The sequence below is a fragment of the Xenopus laevis genome, chromosome 2S, assembly GCF_017654675.1.
Source record: "Xenopus laevis strain J_2021 chromosome 2S, Xenopus_laevis_v10.1, whole genome shotgun sequence".
Classification (NCBI taxonomy): domain Eukaryota; kingdom Metazoa; phylum Chordata; class Amphibia; order Anura; family Pipidae; genus Xenopus; species Xenopus laevis.
The window spans coordinates 127462148-127479771 of NC_054374.1; the positions used below are offsets into that span (position 1 = coordinate 127462148).

Sequence of the window (17624 nt, forward strand, 5' to 3'; positions counted from 1 at the left end):
AGGATAAATTCCAGGACTGTAACAATCTGTTATGGGTTAGTGATAGAGAGATAATTGTGGGTCTTTGCTGGATTTCCTCCTACTGCTAATAATTAGCAATCTGACATTGAGCATTCCCCCTGTTTTGCATTAATACTGTCATGTCTGAGGATAAAAATGGGTCAAGCGAGGTTTGCCAAATGTGTACCATCTGGCCAATCTCCCCCTTGACAAAATATAGATCTAAAATCTCTAACACCACAGTATAGATTACTAATATTTTGATATAAATCTTACTGATCCTCCTGGAGCATAAATGGCAGACCCCATGGCTGCATATGAGGCTTTGTGGTGTGCAAAGTGGCAGACTGATGCTTGAATACTTCTCTGCTCTCTGCTAATAACTAGCAATCTGACATTGAGCATTCCCTCTGTTTTGCATTAACACTGTCATGTCTGAGGATAAAAATGGGTCAAGTGAGGTTTGCCAAATGTTTTCCATTTGGCCAATCTCCCCGTTGACAAAATATTGATCCAAAATCTCTAACACCACAGTATAGGTTACTAATAGCTCTGATATAAATCCTACTGGAGCTTGAATGGTAGACCCCATGGCTGCATATGAGGCTTTGTGGGGTGCAAAGTGGCTCACTTTTCCTTGAATACTTCTCTGCTCTTTTTTTTAAAATACATTTTTTATTATTTTACATGTTTTTTTACCTTCAGTACGTAGCTCTTCTCATCTGATACAGACAACTAACAGGGGAAACCGTGGGTACTCAGCAGGAGCAGGAAAGCCTTGTTGAGCAGAGACAAACACTGACAGCAACTGCCTGGAGAGTTTTTGGATACAGGGCAGGGGCCAAAATAACAACACTACCCCATTAGGGTTGCCACCTAGGTTGCAACCTTACTTTGGGACACTCCATGTAGCAAACAGAGAAATGTCTAAATCTGCACATGCTGTCTGTTATTAGCTTTAATGGAAATGTTTTTGGCAAACACAATCTTAAAGGTGGTTTCCTTTATAACAGGCAGTATGGGTAGATCTGGGTGCTTCTCCTCCTGCTGGAAAAGGCCAGTGGTTAATACATTCTGTGTACCATCAGCCTAAGGGCAATGGCACGGAATGACTGACTAATGACACATGGAGCACATGGCTTGCAATGGAAGCATGTTGTAGACATGCAAGATGCTGCCCCATTTCTCTCGGTCTGACAAGCTCTTCAAGAGAGGAGCATTGATACTGTAGCAGTATAGTAATGTGGGGTAGATCAGCATGAGGTGCAATTAATTAATTACTGTAAATAGGCTAAAAGGAAAACTATACCCCCAAACAATGTAGGTCTCTATAAAAATATACTGCATAAAACAGCTCATATGTAAAACCCTGCTTCATGTAAATAAACTATTTTCATAATAATATAATTTTTTAGTAGTATGTGCCATTGGGTAATCATAAATAGAAAATTGCCATTTTAAGAAATAAGGGATCCCCTTGGATCCTATGATTCACGGTGCACACAAACAAACCAAACAAACCATACTTGTTAGGTCACATGAGCCAATTAACAGACACAGTTCTGTCTTTTGCTTCCACACTTCTTTCTGTTACAGTAAAGGTGGCCATACACGGGCATACTTTTATCGTTCTGCGATGAACGATCGTACCGATAAACGATCGTCTGACGATTATTTTACCATACGATATGCCATCCACGGAGAATGATAACGCTGTTCAACAAACGAGGAGTGGTGCTAGCATTGTGTCCTTGTCTGTAGTATATAGTCAGTTTCTCCTTCCTTCTCCATATCGATTTATGTCTTGCTAGTGGCATAATAAACTTCTCTCACATATGAGGTGATAGGGTGATATTCCTGCAGTCAGCACCAATTTATTTTTTTACATAGTTCATATGGTTACAAATGAAACTTTCAGCAAAGAACGTTCGGGTCCTTCCGTATATGTTCGTTGTTCCGTATATATGTTCGCTGGCTTGTGCTACAATCCTGACATGCGCAAAGAGGGATTTTATCCCTGAACGACTAAAATTTTTAAACTCATCCGATCAATTTTGCAAATGTTGAGACTATTATTCGTCCGACGATCGTTCATACACCATCAACCATCCGATAGGTTATCGATATTATCAGAACACTCTGGAATCGGTCGTTTGGAAGTAAAAAATCTGCCCGTGTATGGCCACCTTTAGAGCTGCAGTATTTCTGGTCAGCTGATCTCTGCGGCAGCACCAGACCATCCCAAATGGGGGCTCAAGGTAAAAGATGTAAAAGAGCAATATTTACTGATATATATCTTCCAGTTAGGTAAGACTCCTCTTTAATATGCCATTTAATATTATATAATCTGTTGCTTATGTATTCATTTTGGGGGAATACTTTTACTTTAAGAAAAATAGTACAATGTATATATTTACATCCACAACCTTTTCTGGTCCTAAATATGTCAGTATCCCGTTAAGAAGCAGAAAGGGAGCCTTGTTTTAAGAAGCCTTTCATTTTGTCAAGAAGCAATAAAAATAACATTTTTCAATCCTTGCAAATTAGGATTTCATTTGGTAGAAAACAAAAAGAAATTTTCTTTCAGTCCTGTCATGTCGAAAGCAAATAATAAATTATAGATCAGAGCGCCCTGTGCTTGTAATGTAATGGCACGAAGAATTGCACACAGTACACATTATTCACCCAAATAGAATTATTAGGGCTAATTTATCAAGTATGAAAAAAAACTAGTTCAACTCTCCCCCTTAAAATCCTATACAAGTGAATGGAGAGGATTGGCGGTGGTCTTTATTATCATCCTGGACTTATTATACATAAAGTTGGTACTGAATATATCCTGGAACTTGCACTGGATTCCATTTTCTGAAGTATTGTACATGAAACGGGTACTGTAATTATACTGCTGTGTGTTTTTGGGTATTGTACATAAAACTGGTACTGTAATTATAATGACGTGTTCTGGGGCATTCTACATGAAACTAAATTTTTTATAGTAGGTGTTAAGGGAGGAGTTTTACATGAAAATGTCACCCTGCCATATGTTCTGGGGTATATGTGGATACTGTGAAAGAGTTTGTTTTAAAAATAAAAACCCAAACCCCAAAATCACCCTCCTCCTATGCATTTATACACCCCACTGGCAGAGAAATTCCTGAAATAATCTGTGCCAGTGCCACTTCCCATTAACTGGAAATCACCTGACACAGGTTCAGGAATTTCTCTTCTGGTAGAAGAATCATTCCATATAAGATTGGCTCTATTGTTCAAAACTTGGAGAAAGTCTCTGTCTTTATTAGCCCCAGGCTAATAAATGACCATGAGTTTGTATTCACCCATATTCATTATTATGTGTATTATGTATTGGCTCTTTCAGTACACAGATTCAACATCTTCTTGGTTGAAAGAGCAGATTATATGTGTACATGGCGACCCCTTAGGACTAGAGCAAGAGTGCAGATGCAACTTTCATAACCATAGCTGCCCATACTACACAGTTAGTAAAATGGAAAACGTTTCACTGGTGATACACTCCCTATCAGTTAACAAGGTTTATATGTGTTGCTCACAGGTAGATCCACAGAAACATACAATACAAATGAAATACTATTAGCACTAATAGCAAGCTTGCTTTTTTCACAGTTCCCTTGACAAATACCCACCAATTGTGTGGGGGTCGAAATCATTGGGGCTTTTTTTTGAGTGTCCTGCTACTTTCAATAGCTGAGTAAAATGAGTCTTGTTATTTCTAACCTTGCCCATAACCTGCACCAAACTCACCCCCTTTGTTTCCCAGTAATCTGACCTTGATGTATGTCCAGGACCCACTGCCACAAGGCTTCTGACTGGACACCACACTCTGCCTGTAATAACAACCCTGTAAAATCTGTAATTGTTTGCTCTGGGTTACTTTATCTTTGTATACAAACTCCACTAGGGCAACTCCTACTTTGCATCAACATTTGCTTATTCCATAAGTCACTACCCCAGTGCCCTAAATGCAATTAACTATTATTATACGACTTCAATTCTTTGAACATAAAGTCATTATGGCCACATCCAAAAACCAACCCATGTTTTTTAGCGCACATTTGGTAAAGTCATATTATTTGTAATAGTGGTCCCAGACATCTGCCTTAAAACTCCTGCTTATAATCTTCCACTGATTTAGCTAGCTACTTTGTTCATGTTATTAGAACTATACATACCATAATGAGAAAATATCACTGAGTAGTGGTAGTAATTTAATTTTCATCAGCAAATGAAGGAAGTAATTGCAAAGCTTTCCTGGAGTGTGACAAAAACATGCATCACTGCCATCGAATAGCAAGATGGGTGTTAAAGGGGCTCCTTTTCAAATGTGTGCTCTGGCAACAATGAAATTACCAGGATGAAGTTGCATATTGATTGCTGCACGTTTCTCTTCTCTGAAAGCTGTGTAAATATATGACATTATTCTAATAGCCCACACTTTCATATCCGGTGCTCCTGCAAGCTTTCTTTTTTGTCCATGGGCAAAAAAAAAAAAGAAAAGACCTCCCAAATTGCAGTTTTATTGATTTTATAGCACCGTTTCCCCACCCTTACCATGCACAATTACTACAACAACAAAACGCATGTTAATATGAAGAGAGTGTTTACTTCCCAGCAGGTATATCACCGCACCAGAAAAACTGCCAGTCACATAGTCCCTTAATAAGTTTGCAGTCCTACAACAGGTCTGGTATATGTGGGCACCCACAAAAACTATAGGCATTGGGCAGGCTGTGGGTAGTAAAGTAGATGCAGGTCTAGATGTCTCACCTTAAGTTTAACTTTCCCTATGATGCTCCAAACAAATGTGAGTCATAAGCTGCCTACCGTGTACTAAATATTGAAATGCATTTAAAATGAGTAAGTCCTACTTGTTTTTAATTTTCTTTTTTAAATGCAATTTAATATTTAGAAAACTTATAATACTAAGGCAGTGTTGGACTCATGTTAAATGAGGGGCCTTGCACAGGAGTTTTCATACTTTGGCCACAATGTGGTACTAAAACCTCATCTCAGTTTTTTGTAAAATGTATTTAAAGGGGTTGTTCACCTTCCAAACACTTATTTTCAGTTCAGTTGTTTTCAGATTGTTCCTTGGATGTAAATACTTTTTTTCAATTGCATTCCATGTTTTATTTTTGACCATTTTTACAAAATTGTTAAAATTACAGTTGATTGTTCCTCTGGTGTTTCAGTTCACAGCAGCATATGTTGAATATTAGCAACTATTGTAACAATTATAACAGCTTTTATATTTTTGTATCAGTTCAAATTATGTTATCAAATATGACAGCCTTTAATTAAATCTATCAGCTAATGTATCAGTTTACAGAGTTAGTCACCCAATCCTCCCTCAGAGCTGCTACAGAAACACATAAGAAGGTAAAAATTAAACTTTTAAACGGTCACAAATAGAAAATAGCAAGTGAATGAAAAAAATGTCTTTATTTTCTAGTGAACTGTTTGAAAACTGAACTTAAAGGGTTTTGGAAGGTGAACAACCCCATTAAAGGGAATCACGCAGGCTGAATCTGAGTTCTGGTAATTATGTCCTCTTTTGTGCATGTAAATGATGGCTGTATAGCATTTGTAGCAGCTGGTCAACTCCAGAGTATAGGATAGTCCAAGCACTTTAAAAATGTTTTCCAATACACCTCCCCCTCCACAATATTTCTATTCAAATGGGAACTATCACAAAAATGAAAATTTAATATAAGCTTCATCATACTGAAGTAAGAAAGTTTCTAAATACAATCAATGAAACATTCTGCATTGTTTCTGAAATAATCAAGTTTATCTTCACTATCCCTCTCTCTGCATCAGTTTCTCTTCATTCTGTCTTCATGCAGCAGTTGGGTGTCAGACGAATGATCCAATATATCTTATAGGGGCTTCTTTTGCCTAGAAGATTAGAGCTAACTCTATTAAAATCATCAGACATCATGTCTCTCTACATGCAGAATTTGTAGAAAAGGCAGTTATTTTGTTAGATTTTGTTTGTACTGGAATCAGTTATATGAGTGATCTCTAATTCATCTGTTAGGAAAGGAAGCCCTCTCCCCTATAAGATATGTTGTATCTAACTGTCAATGATTATCTGACACCTAACTCCTGCATGAAGATAGAATGAAGAGAAACAAAAGCTTAGAGAGGGTTAGTGAAGATAAACTAGATTATTTCAGAAACAGTGCAGAATATTTAACTGATTGTATTTAGAAATTTTATTATTTCAGTATGATGGTCACTTACATTACATTTTCATTTCCGCTATTGTTCCCCTCCAGCGCAAAGTCCAGCGCTCTCCAAATTCTGTCATGAAGGGCAACAGTTGTACCCAATGCAAACACTATGAAAAGGATGATGATGTAACAAAAACCTGTAAAATGATTTTCTGCAGGCTGGAGAGCATACATTCATATTCCCCCTGCACTGACACATCCTTCTTGTTATTGTGAGATGATTCTTTGGCATAAAGACTTTCTTTGGCATCAGAAAATAGTTCCAGCTAATTAGACTAATGAAGGTATATTGACGAATCTTAATTGTGCAGGGTAGTACATCATGTGCAGCTTATCACATACTGTACATCTGTTTTAAAAGAATATCTTTTTCAATGTCCTTACTGGGCAGAAATGTTCTATAGATATATTTTATTCATATGTCCCTTTGCTGCATGGGGACAAGGACGTATAAAAGTACTGCATGCATGTTGCAGTCATTCACATTTTCAATTCATACAAAGGGCATTTAAAATAGCTACAAATGTTATGGATGTTATAAAGTGCCTGTGTGTCAATCTTTCATCATTTTCATCAGCAGAAGCCTTAATGAGGCGGCTGCACTGACACCCTTTGTGCCTCACTGCAAGTTAATGGTTGCAGAAGTGTATGTGTATCACAAAGTGCTGCGGAGGCCGGCCTGCAATCCCCCGGGGAGCCTATTACCTAAGGTGGAGTGGTTGAGGGCAGCACAGGAGACGCAGGCCCATCGTTGCATTTATTCAATACACATTATAGATCTTCAGGCCAATTATACTGCCATGGATACTGCACAGCTCCCTGATAATAAATGATCACATTTGATCTGTGCTGACGTCTAATTTAATGGATAATTGTAAGAAGTGGATGTATCTTCTATAATAAAATACTGACTATATAAAAGTTGTCTTGAAATTTGTACAATTGTATTACAACAGGGGGTGCCGCAGTAAAACACATCAGTAAATGTGTGATATTACGTGTTAGTGGTATATATACACATGGGGGTTATTTATTAAAACTCGACTTTTTCCTGTTTTTTATTAAAAGCAAAATCGACCCAAGTCCCATCCACGAAATTAAGCTTATTTATAAAGAAATCAGGCCCAAAAATTTGGGTCAGGAAAAATCGTGCGACAATTCGAATTGTGCAACTTTTTCGAATTGTCAAACACAAGTTATTCAAAAACCATTGTCAAAATTTGTGAAGGTTAAAAACATCTTCAAAGTATTTTTGGATTCAGAATTTTAGCAGCTTCGGGCATAATATATCTCGAAAAAAATCGAGTTTTTTTTTCTCTAAAAATTGACTAGAAAAAATCAAGTTCTAATAAATAACCCCTCTAGACTGTAAGCGCTATAGGGCAGGGGCCTCTCTCCTCTTCTCCTTCTCAATTCTTGGAAATGAAGTAAGATTTGCAATAGTTTTAAACAGAGCAAAGTTTTAAATGAAAAGTAAAGTCCCATTCTACTTCTGACACTCACAAACACAAGCTCATAAAACACAAGTATTCTCAGTGGATAGCTGAATTGTTTTAACAGTGCTCAAACAATGCAGGAAGTAGAATATGATTCCATTTTTCTATTTTGCCCTCTTTAGTGCAAGAAATGACGTGTTAGAAAAACAACCGCACTCAGGTCTTGTGAAAAATAAGAAGTGGTAAGAATAAGAATAAGAAGTCACTTTTATATATTATTAACAATGCTATGTACTGATGGTATATGCACAACAAATCATTTATTGAAATCACGCCTACTACTGACATCACTAGTTGGATGTTTTGGCACTATTTTAGCATTAAGGTACTGTAACACTGTGTTATGTAATCTTTCACTTCCTGATCACGGCTTCGATGTAGGGGCCAAAACATTGAATAAAGAGAGAGAGGCTCAGATAAGAAGCCTGTGTTGTGAATAATCAGAAAAGAAGATGTAGAGATCAAAAGACACAAAACATAACTGCCAAATAGCTGCAGTGGCTGCAAGTTTTTAAAGAAACATAGGGTTTAACATGCCTAGGCTAATTTTTTGTTGAGCTTGAGCTTTCCTTTTAAAAAGTGCAGGTGGCTTTTGGCAAGCAGTAGACTAGTTAGTGGTAACCAGACAGATGGGACAAGGAAAACCCATGTATATCCCAGATGGCTGCTTGCTTCCCTTCTCTAATCAGTGAGCACCTATTAAGGGGATATGGCCTTTGAAAAATCTGTTTTATTTGGGATGAGAATGTGTCCCTACAAACAGAACAAAAATAAAATCAGTTGTGCTTCAGTTAATTCTGTTAACAGCCTAAGTGCACTTTGCTACACACTGTGCTACATATACAGTATTGTTATATCCACAGTGCTACAACTGCAAATGCACAATCATTTTCCTGCTGTTGGAGGCGCTGCTTATTGATATTACATAAAGGCTAATATGCAGAGTGGATTTTTTTTCACAATGGAATCATTCTTCACATTAGACATATTTTTCCATTAGCAACTTTTATTACATTCCCCCATTAGACTCCAAGTCTCTGACTCAGTGTCCCTTGTGACTTCTGTGAATTGAAGCTGCTGCCATAGAGATTGCCATCTGACTCCCAAAGTGGATATGAGACCTTGCTAAACAGCTCGGTCAGTGTAAAGATGAGAACTCATGGGAAAAGCAGCACTTAGGACATTACTAAAAGCATCATGCTATTGTCCTATATGACCGTTTTTATTCATGGCAATTCAATGAGCCTTGCACGCATTGTACAGTGGGGCTCAGTGACCTTTTGAGAAGTAGTGGTATGTGGAATAGCAGTAAAGAACCCAGCATCATTCTGCTGCAACTATAGTATTTAAGGTAACAGACTGGACGTTTAATCCTTGTACTCAATGATTTCTTGTTGGCAGTTGCTCCTTGATAAATAACCCTGAATAAATCTCCTGCATCCCCTGACAGCTTAAAGTTGTCCATATCAGCTGTAGGGCCACAGGATGTTACATTTGATGACAATCCCCCAGCAGAATGGCACCAAGCAATAATGGCTGGATTTTGAGCTCTTTCCTTTGTTAGATGATATTTGTTGGCAAGGTTTTAGTGAACACTAGGATTGGAACAAAAAGTTCTTTGTATTCTATAGCAATAAGAATGAAATACAGAGCTCATTACACTTATTCACTGCCATGATCCATACACTGAAGTGGGTGCAATGGCTGTGACAAATTTACTAACAGGCAATTCCTATGCTGGTTTTGAAGGGGTGGTTCACTTTTAGTAAGCTATAGTTTTTGAATTAATTACCGCCTTCTTTTTGTATTCATTATATGACTTAATTATTACTTTAGAGCAGGGTCGGACTCGGCCCACGGTCTTTGTGGGCCCCGCCGGCCCAGATCCGCACCCTGCACCTCTTCCTCTCTTCCCTGCACTTTCGCACATGTACACACGTGCCCTGAGACAGAGCCTTGGTGGGCCCCGGGCCCCCCAATCTGACCCTGCTTTAGAGAGAGTCTTCTAGGGAAGCACAATGAGAGTGACCTGAGTCGAGTGAATATTTATAGTCCTGGTTGGTGGGGAGGTTTGCAACTTTACTTCCCCAAAAGCAACTTTTCAAGCCATCAGATCCATTTTTCATTCTTTGTTTAATTTCTGTTTGTGGTTACGGATTGTTTATACCGACCATACTGCTCTGAATGATGGCATCCATTCCTTTGCCAACCCTGTATCTTGTCCATATTACATTAATGTAAATAAAGGAGTTTTGGGAAAATGGTTTGATTGTTAGATAGTTTCATGACATTAGATTTATACCATGACAAATACAAAGGACAATATCAGAATACTATGGGCCTTTATTTTTATTAGGTGTGAGTCCCTCCAGCTGTGGTTTAAAGGGGACCTGACAATTTAAAAAATCATTTGAAATCTTACTTTATGATGTGAGTCAAGCAAAATAAACTCTGCTTACACTGTAAATAATATTTAAATCTTGTTTTTTTATTCTTGGAATTCACAATCACAGCAAGCAGGCAGGTGCCACACTGTTATTGAGGAAAACTTTGCATCATGCCATAATCTTGTTTATGTGCTAGAATGGGGCACCTGATGCTCATGCCCTGGCTACACAATTATATAATGAATAGAGAATGGGAATGTGCAGGGGTGATCCTTAGACTGCAGCAGCCCTGAAACCCGGAAATGTGGCTCTTAAAGTTACAAGATGCAGCTTTTTGCCGCCCCTTGTAACAGGCTGCACGCAGCCAGGCCCGGACTGGCAATCTGTGGGTTCTGGCAAATGCCAGAGGGGCTGCTATAAGGTGCCATAGAAAGTCAGTATTAAGTGGGCTGGTGGGGGCTGGGTGGGCCTCTGTGTACCTGAAATGCCAGGGCCTATTTTAATTCTCAATCCGAACCTGCACGCAGCCACCTGAGGCAATGTTCTCACCTTGCCTTATGGCAGGAGCAGTCCTGGGAAAGTGGGGAGTGCAGTGACAGCAGTGCAGAACAGAAAGCGTACGTAATTGACTGCCCTGCCTCTGTGCCTAAAGCATTGACAGCTGAGACTTTTTATGTTGTAATAAAAAAATAATTTGGGTTTTATGTTTCATTTGAAAAGAACTTTTATCATACAGCTTTTTATGTCTTGGTGACAGGTCCCCTTTAAGTACAGTTCCTCTAATCCTCAGGCAGTCACTGTCTATGAAAGGTGGAATGAGTTGATTCACAATAGCCAGAGAGCCTAAAATAGAGGTGTGGTTGTAGGATTTACGACTTCTGATGTTGTGAACAGAAAACAAAGAACACAATGGCATTCTAAGAACTAGCAGATAGTAAGAGATTATTGTTATTATAATTGTTATGCAGAATGATTCAGTATATCTCAGAGCTATGCACCTGGTATGGAACTCTCCCCATTGCATTTTATTTCAGAAAGCGGTAACAGCTTATTTGATGTCTCAACTGGCCCCATCCCACCTATATTCTCGGTATGCTTTCCTTATTCCAGCATTTTATCGTTGCGTACTATTGTTTGTGTCATTGAGATCACTGTGGTTTGGTTTAAACCTCCATGGAAATACAGGCGGGCCAAGTTGGTTAACCAAGTGCTGCTATTTATTGCGTTACTCAGGACAATGCTGAAATGTGACTGTTAGAATTACCATAAATTACTGCTGCAAGTTAGTGTTTTGACATAAGTGACTGATAACCATATATAAGTGGCAGGTCTTTTCGTCTTTTCTAGACTACAAATAATTCCTTTCTTCTCATTTTCCTTTTGTTGTCTTATGTTTTATTCCCTTTAGATTTCAATCTATCTATCCAGACATTCCTAGATTATCAATTAAAACATGCCCAGAGTTACAGAAGCACAGTGAGGCAATGTAGCATGTACTACATATATGTGATATGCTGGAAACTTCAGCCAAGGCCAAAAGGAAGTAGAATCATAGTCTACACCAGGGAATCATGTCCAGTGACTTCACCACTGACCATTTCTTGTACCTATAGATATATATTACATGATGGTTTTCAGTGTAATATTCACATCTGGATCATGTTACTATAGAAACATAGATTTTTCACAATATAATACATTATCATTAGTTTTCTTAAGTAATTATTACTGAGTCTTTGATAAAATACGTATTGCAACAAAAGAATGAGAGCCTAAGAACAGTATTGCCTTTCTGTTACAGGGTTCAGCTGATTCATACACAAGTCGACCATCGTTAGACTCCGACGTGTCCCTGGAGGAGGATCGGGAGGCTGCCCGCCGCGAGGTGGAGAGGCAGGCTCAAGAGCAGCTTGAAAGAGCTAGGGTAAATCATTTCTCAGTCATCCATCATCATCATTTACTTATATAGCACCAACAGATGACAGAATAACAAACAGAGTGTGCTTAAATACCCATTGCACATTGATTCATTTAGTATATGTATGGGATCTGTTATCCAGTGGTTGGGCAGAGGAGATCCTTTCTTACAGCTAAAAATAATTTCCTAAAAGGAGTATAGATCTAAAAATGGGTATTTAAAGCAATATTAGATACATGCAATGCAAATGGGAGACCCTGTCTTTAAAAAGGAGACAGAGATTGGAGAACTAGCTGCAAATTTGTGTTTTTATTAACACAACACATGTTTCGAGCCTAAGTGGTTGTCAAGTGTTACTCAAAACTATTATACAGGCAGTTACAGGAAGTGACATGATAGCAAGACACCTCGTGTGAGCCAATCATAGGATTGCCACCTGTCACCCACTGACATCACAGACCTACACATGAAATGGCATAACACCCGGCTTCTGACATCACCCACCCTGCCACACCAACATAGCCGCCCAACCCCCGCCTGGACTTACCTGCTGCAAAAGGTGGCAAGTCTAGTCAAACCCCAACAGGATTTTTCAATTAAATTTTTAATGCTAACATATCTTTGTGGTCCAATTACACTAAAACCCTTCAGTGTCCATAATGTCCTATAGCCCAATCCTGAACATGCATATAGAAATGAATAGCCCATCAATAGCTGGTAACCTATAGAGAAATTATTATGATACTGCCACATTATCAGGGCCTAGCTATGCACATTTACATGACAAAAGGATATTTATTATACAGTGGGGAAAAAATGTGCCCATACATTACCATTAGCATTATACATATTATTGCAAAAGAGTACTAGGGACATCAAAACTGTAACAAGGAGATCATTATAAAACTGTCATATTTACAATTATAAGAAACATTTATTCAAACCTTTAGCAACAGTGTCAAGAGTCAGTGCCAGTGTCAATTAAGAGATATTTATGCCACAAACATGGTGGCTCGCAACAAGCACTGGACTTTGGGTCATTATGGACACTGACTTTTTAATGCTTAGTTGCACCACAGGGGATATGATATTATTGTATAAATGGTTGGCTCATATGAGGTGTGTCTTGCTACCACTTCACTTCCTCTAGCTGCAGTTGAATATCTGTATCACTTAAGGTACAAGAATAGGCTCTAATAGTTGTTTTACTCCTAGTAGATGGTCAATACATATAGTTATCTGACACTGGTGTACAGTATAATAAATAGACTGCAGTTAGTGTAACTTGCATCTGAAACACTTGGGCACATGTTGGAACTTATGAGTGATATCCAAATAACGATGAAATATCCTTCCCAAAATCTTACTCTCGTTGGCCTTCAGATGCAACCTCCACTGTTTGGGAACTATTGCTTCCATAAATCATGTATTGTAGTCTAAGAATTCTCATTTTTATTCTACAATGGTTTTTCTTTTTTGCAGCTAAAGCCGGTAGCCTTTGCTGTAAGAACAAATGTCAGTTACTGTGGAGCGCTGGATGAGGAGTGCCCAGTACAAGGAGCTGCCATCAACTTTGAAGCCAAAGATTTCCTACATATCAAGGAGGTAACAAAACAACCGTAGGAGAGCTTTGGGATTATAAAAATAAAACTGTCAGTCATAACCCAGTCTACTCAACTCAGTATTCACCATTATATTTTGACATTGTTACTGGAATTAACTGATCCGCATCTTCAAATCTCTCTAGAGAAAGCTCATAGATTAAAATACAGAGATGCTCAGATTACTCAAAGATCAATTTAGTGGAAGTTTTAACTATAATGCAAATGGAAAAATGGCATGTAATTACATCTCCTTGTGTCGGTCCTCTCCTCTACTTCTTCCCAACCCTTAACTCTCCCCTTCTTGCAGTAATTGCAAATTTGGTAATGCCCAAATTGGTTGGTAATGCCCTGCCGGTCTTATTAAGGACATGCATGGAGACTTGTTAGAAATTGTTTGTTTTGGAAGATACAATGCCAAACTACATTGACTACCCATGATACTACATCATTTTTTAGTGAAGAAAAATGATGGTTTTTAGTTTTAGCAATCTGTGGCCTTAAGGGACCTCTCCTGCCGGTGGCATCCCAATAGCTCCCCCAGAAAATGACTATTTTCCTCATCAATTAATAAGCTTCGCTTAATAGTTCTATTGATAGGAACTAGCAGGTGGATCTGAAAAGGCTTTTTATGCAAGATAATCCTGAAGAACCTGACTGCTCCTCTCTCCAAGGTGCTGATCATATGTTTCTATCACTCCTGGTGATGTGAAAGTTGGTCATAGTATGACAGGGATTACATTGGGAGCAGCTTTCATAATTTCAGTAGCAGCTCACCTACGCCTATAAATATTAAATGATGCTGACCCATACTCATACCCATTCATACTATTTGCATAATTATGCAATTATGTCATTTTCAATGCAAGTTACTCTTGCTTTACTTGATAAACAGCCACCGAAACAACAACTGATAAAGTGTATAATGCTGTGCCTGTTCTTGTATTATCATGCCACATCACGGAACAATAGACATTAATGGGGTTATGTAATTAAAGGCACTAAGTTTGCCCAGGGGCAGTAACCTATAGCAACCAATCAGCAGGTAGAATTTCCAGGTCACATGTTTAAAACCAAACATCTTATTGGTTGCTACTGGTTATTGCTCCTGGGCAAACTTAGTGCCTTTTATTACATGTGGGGGTAAGTATGACACTATAGATATAATATATATGTGTGTGTGTAGAATATGCAGGTTTTTCTACATTGCTCTTCAATTTCCCTTTCCATCACATCACAAGTCTTTGCACTAGTTCAGGATTAATTCAGTAACATTGTTGCCTGCTTCATAATGTGCCCCTAGAATACAGGCATCCACTTTACTCATCATTTTATAGAAATACAACAATGACTGGTGGATCGGGCGGCTAGTAAAAGAAGGGGCTGACATCACCTTTATCCCTAGCCCCCAAAGGCTTGAGGCCATTCGACTGAAACAGGAGCAGAAAGCAAGGTAAAGCTTCTAATCAATCATTCATTTATAATATTATTTGGTTCCAGTTCCATCACTTTTGTTTCTCCTTTGTGTGTGTTTGTAGGAGGTCTGGAGACATGGTCTCAGGAAATCGGCGTTCGCCTCCCCCATCTACAGGTAAAGACTACATTTTAAATTATTGCATATTCTATTGTAAGCACAAAACTTACAATGCAATAAATTCCCATTTCTATTAGAAGTTGCAAACCAGTCCAGATATTGCTTTTATGCCAATAACCCAGTTATTCCCTGTTACCAGGCTATCATAGCACAACTGAATGAGTCACTACAAGCCATTGTTAAGATGAAATAATTGTAGAACTAACAATAACAGCCTGCGCTCTGATATATCTGTCTGCTATTGTTTGTGCACATGCCAGGAAATTTGTTCTGTACACATCTACATGGATGTTATTGGGCCTTTCTCTTGCTTTACTACTACTTGATTCAATGATTTTGCTTTTATATTAATGTGTGTATATTTCGTTTTGAAACGTGAGTTATAATAGCGAAAGCTTTTCTGTGTAATTATTGGCTTGTGATTTCATATGAGGGGCGCTCCTATATTTTGGCCATCCTAATCTCCTGCTCATGGTCTCTGGTATCAGATAATATATCAGTGGGAGCTGAGAATATAGGTTGCACTTATAGAATAGAAATAACTCTAGTGGTCAAAAGCATTTGTAGCTGTTCTGTAGTTAGGGCAAAACTCTTACCCTTTCATTTAAATATGCAAAAAAGAGGGGGGTTATAAACACTGAATGAAACCCGAAAAAACTGTATTGTTTGCCGAATGTACGATATTAAATACATAGTATATTTCCCCTAGGACACATGATTATCCAGCACTTAACACTGCTATATAAAAATTTATAGAAGGCACAAAAGTGCTAAATGTTTTGACCCTGATGGAAAACAAATGATGCAGGAACAAATGTTTTACTCTGATTAAACAAATCTATCAAAAATAAATGCAAGTTAAAAAACGAAACCTATAAATAAGAAGCAGAAGAGCACATTGCTTGTTTGACTTGTCTTTTTGTGATCTGTGCTACTGAGTGCCAAAATTCTGTACAAATGCATTAACCAAGGCTAGACATAGATGCAGACGATGAGCCTGCTCTGCTATGAATATCATTTCATGCATTTTACACTGTACATCATTTCCCAATATCAATCCATATTCTTATTTCCTCCATCAAAGCTAAACAGAAGCAAAAACAGGTACGTTATTGTTATTTAAGTTAACTATTATTGTATTTTAGAATTTTTCCGTTTGTTTCAGTGTCTATAAGACAGGGCAACATAAATAGCAAATCTATGTGAGTAAAGAAAATGCTAAACAATAGGGCACACTTTAAAGTCATAGTATACAGCTGTGGCCAGCACCACTAAGTAAGCTTTGCACCCGAATGCCCCCTACGTACGTTTGCTTGTTATTTCCTGTATGTAGAACAATTGGAGTATGGTTTGTTTATAACCCCCTGAAGGAATTCTCCCATCCCAGCCAACTTACAATTGAGAATGTCCCCAGACAAGGTTATTCTTTGGCATGATACTTGCAACTTGTTATGTTTAAATGTAGTGTGTAGTTGATATGTTTGCAAGCTTACAGATAACCTGCCTTCAAATATTTCAAATGGAGGACACTATCAAGGGGAAATTAAGACAACTGGGGGTGCTATCTAGGGGATCACTCAGGATTATACTAGATGGTGTGCTATTGTAGGTTATTTACCTTCAAACTGGATGCTTGCATTCAAACAGCATTGGGGTTTGTTTACAATAATTCTTTACTTCTTAGTTAAGTCTAAAACTTGTTTTCTTCTCATCAAGGGTCACATATAGTTTTAATCATGTTTATTGAAGCATGTAATTAATGTGACAAAATTAACAAGCTATAAATGATGATCAGAGATTAGCATGGACTCTATGCTCAGTAATGCCTCTCGGAGGAATTGCTTGTCAGAGCTTGTGTCATTTTTTTTTGGCCAGACTTTATTACTGAATTAATACTGTCCTATGTAGACTATACATTATATTGCTATTTGATGCCCTTTTTTTGAGGAACATAAATAGATCAATTCAGGGCTGCCATCAAAAATCCTGGGGCCCCGTACGACAAAGCCCACCCCAGACTCCACCCACCCTACTGGTGGCCAGGGCCCCCCGTACAAGATAAAAAAAAACAGTGGTGGTCAGAGCCCCCTACAAGCTAATAAATTGGTGCCAGGGTAACCAACAAGTTAAAAAAAACATTGATGCCAGGGCTCCCTACAAGTTAATAAATTCTTTCCAGGGTCCCTGACAAGCTCAAAAAACTATTGGTGGCCAGGGCCCCCTACAAGTTAAAACCTTGACAAGTTAAACCCCTACAAGTTGATGGCCAGTGTCCCTGACAAGTTAAAAGAAAAACATCGATGCCAGGGCCCCCTACACGTTAAAAAAAACCCATTGGTGGCCAGGACCCCCTATA

At 38.3% G+C, this 17624-nt stretch overlaps 1 protein-coding gene across 3 annotated transcripts in view; it reads left to right on the forward strand.

Moving 5' to 3' along the window:
- Window positions 1-17624, forward strand: part of cacnb3.S (calcium channel, voltage-dependent, beta 3 subunit S homeolog) — a 78365-nt gene that overhangs the window by 36717 nt on the left and 24024 nt on the right. For all 3 annotated transcript variants that reach the window (XM_041582954.1, XM_041582953.1, NM_001085614.1), the window contains 5 exon segments: window positions 11957-12079; window positions 13556-13678; window positions 15012-15127; window positions 15213-15265; window positions 16353-16372. In XM_041582954.1, the coding sequence (XP_041438888.1) occupies window positions 11957-12079; window positions 13556-13678; window positions 15012-15127; window positions 15213-15265; window positions 16353-16372 (435 nt within the window).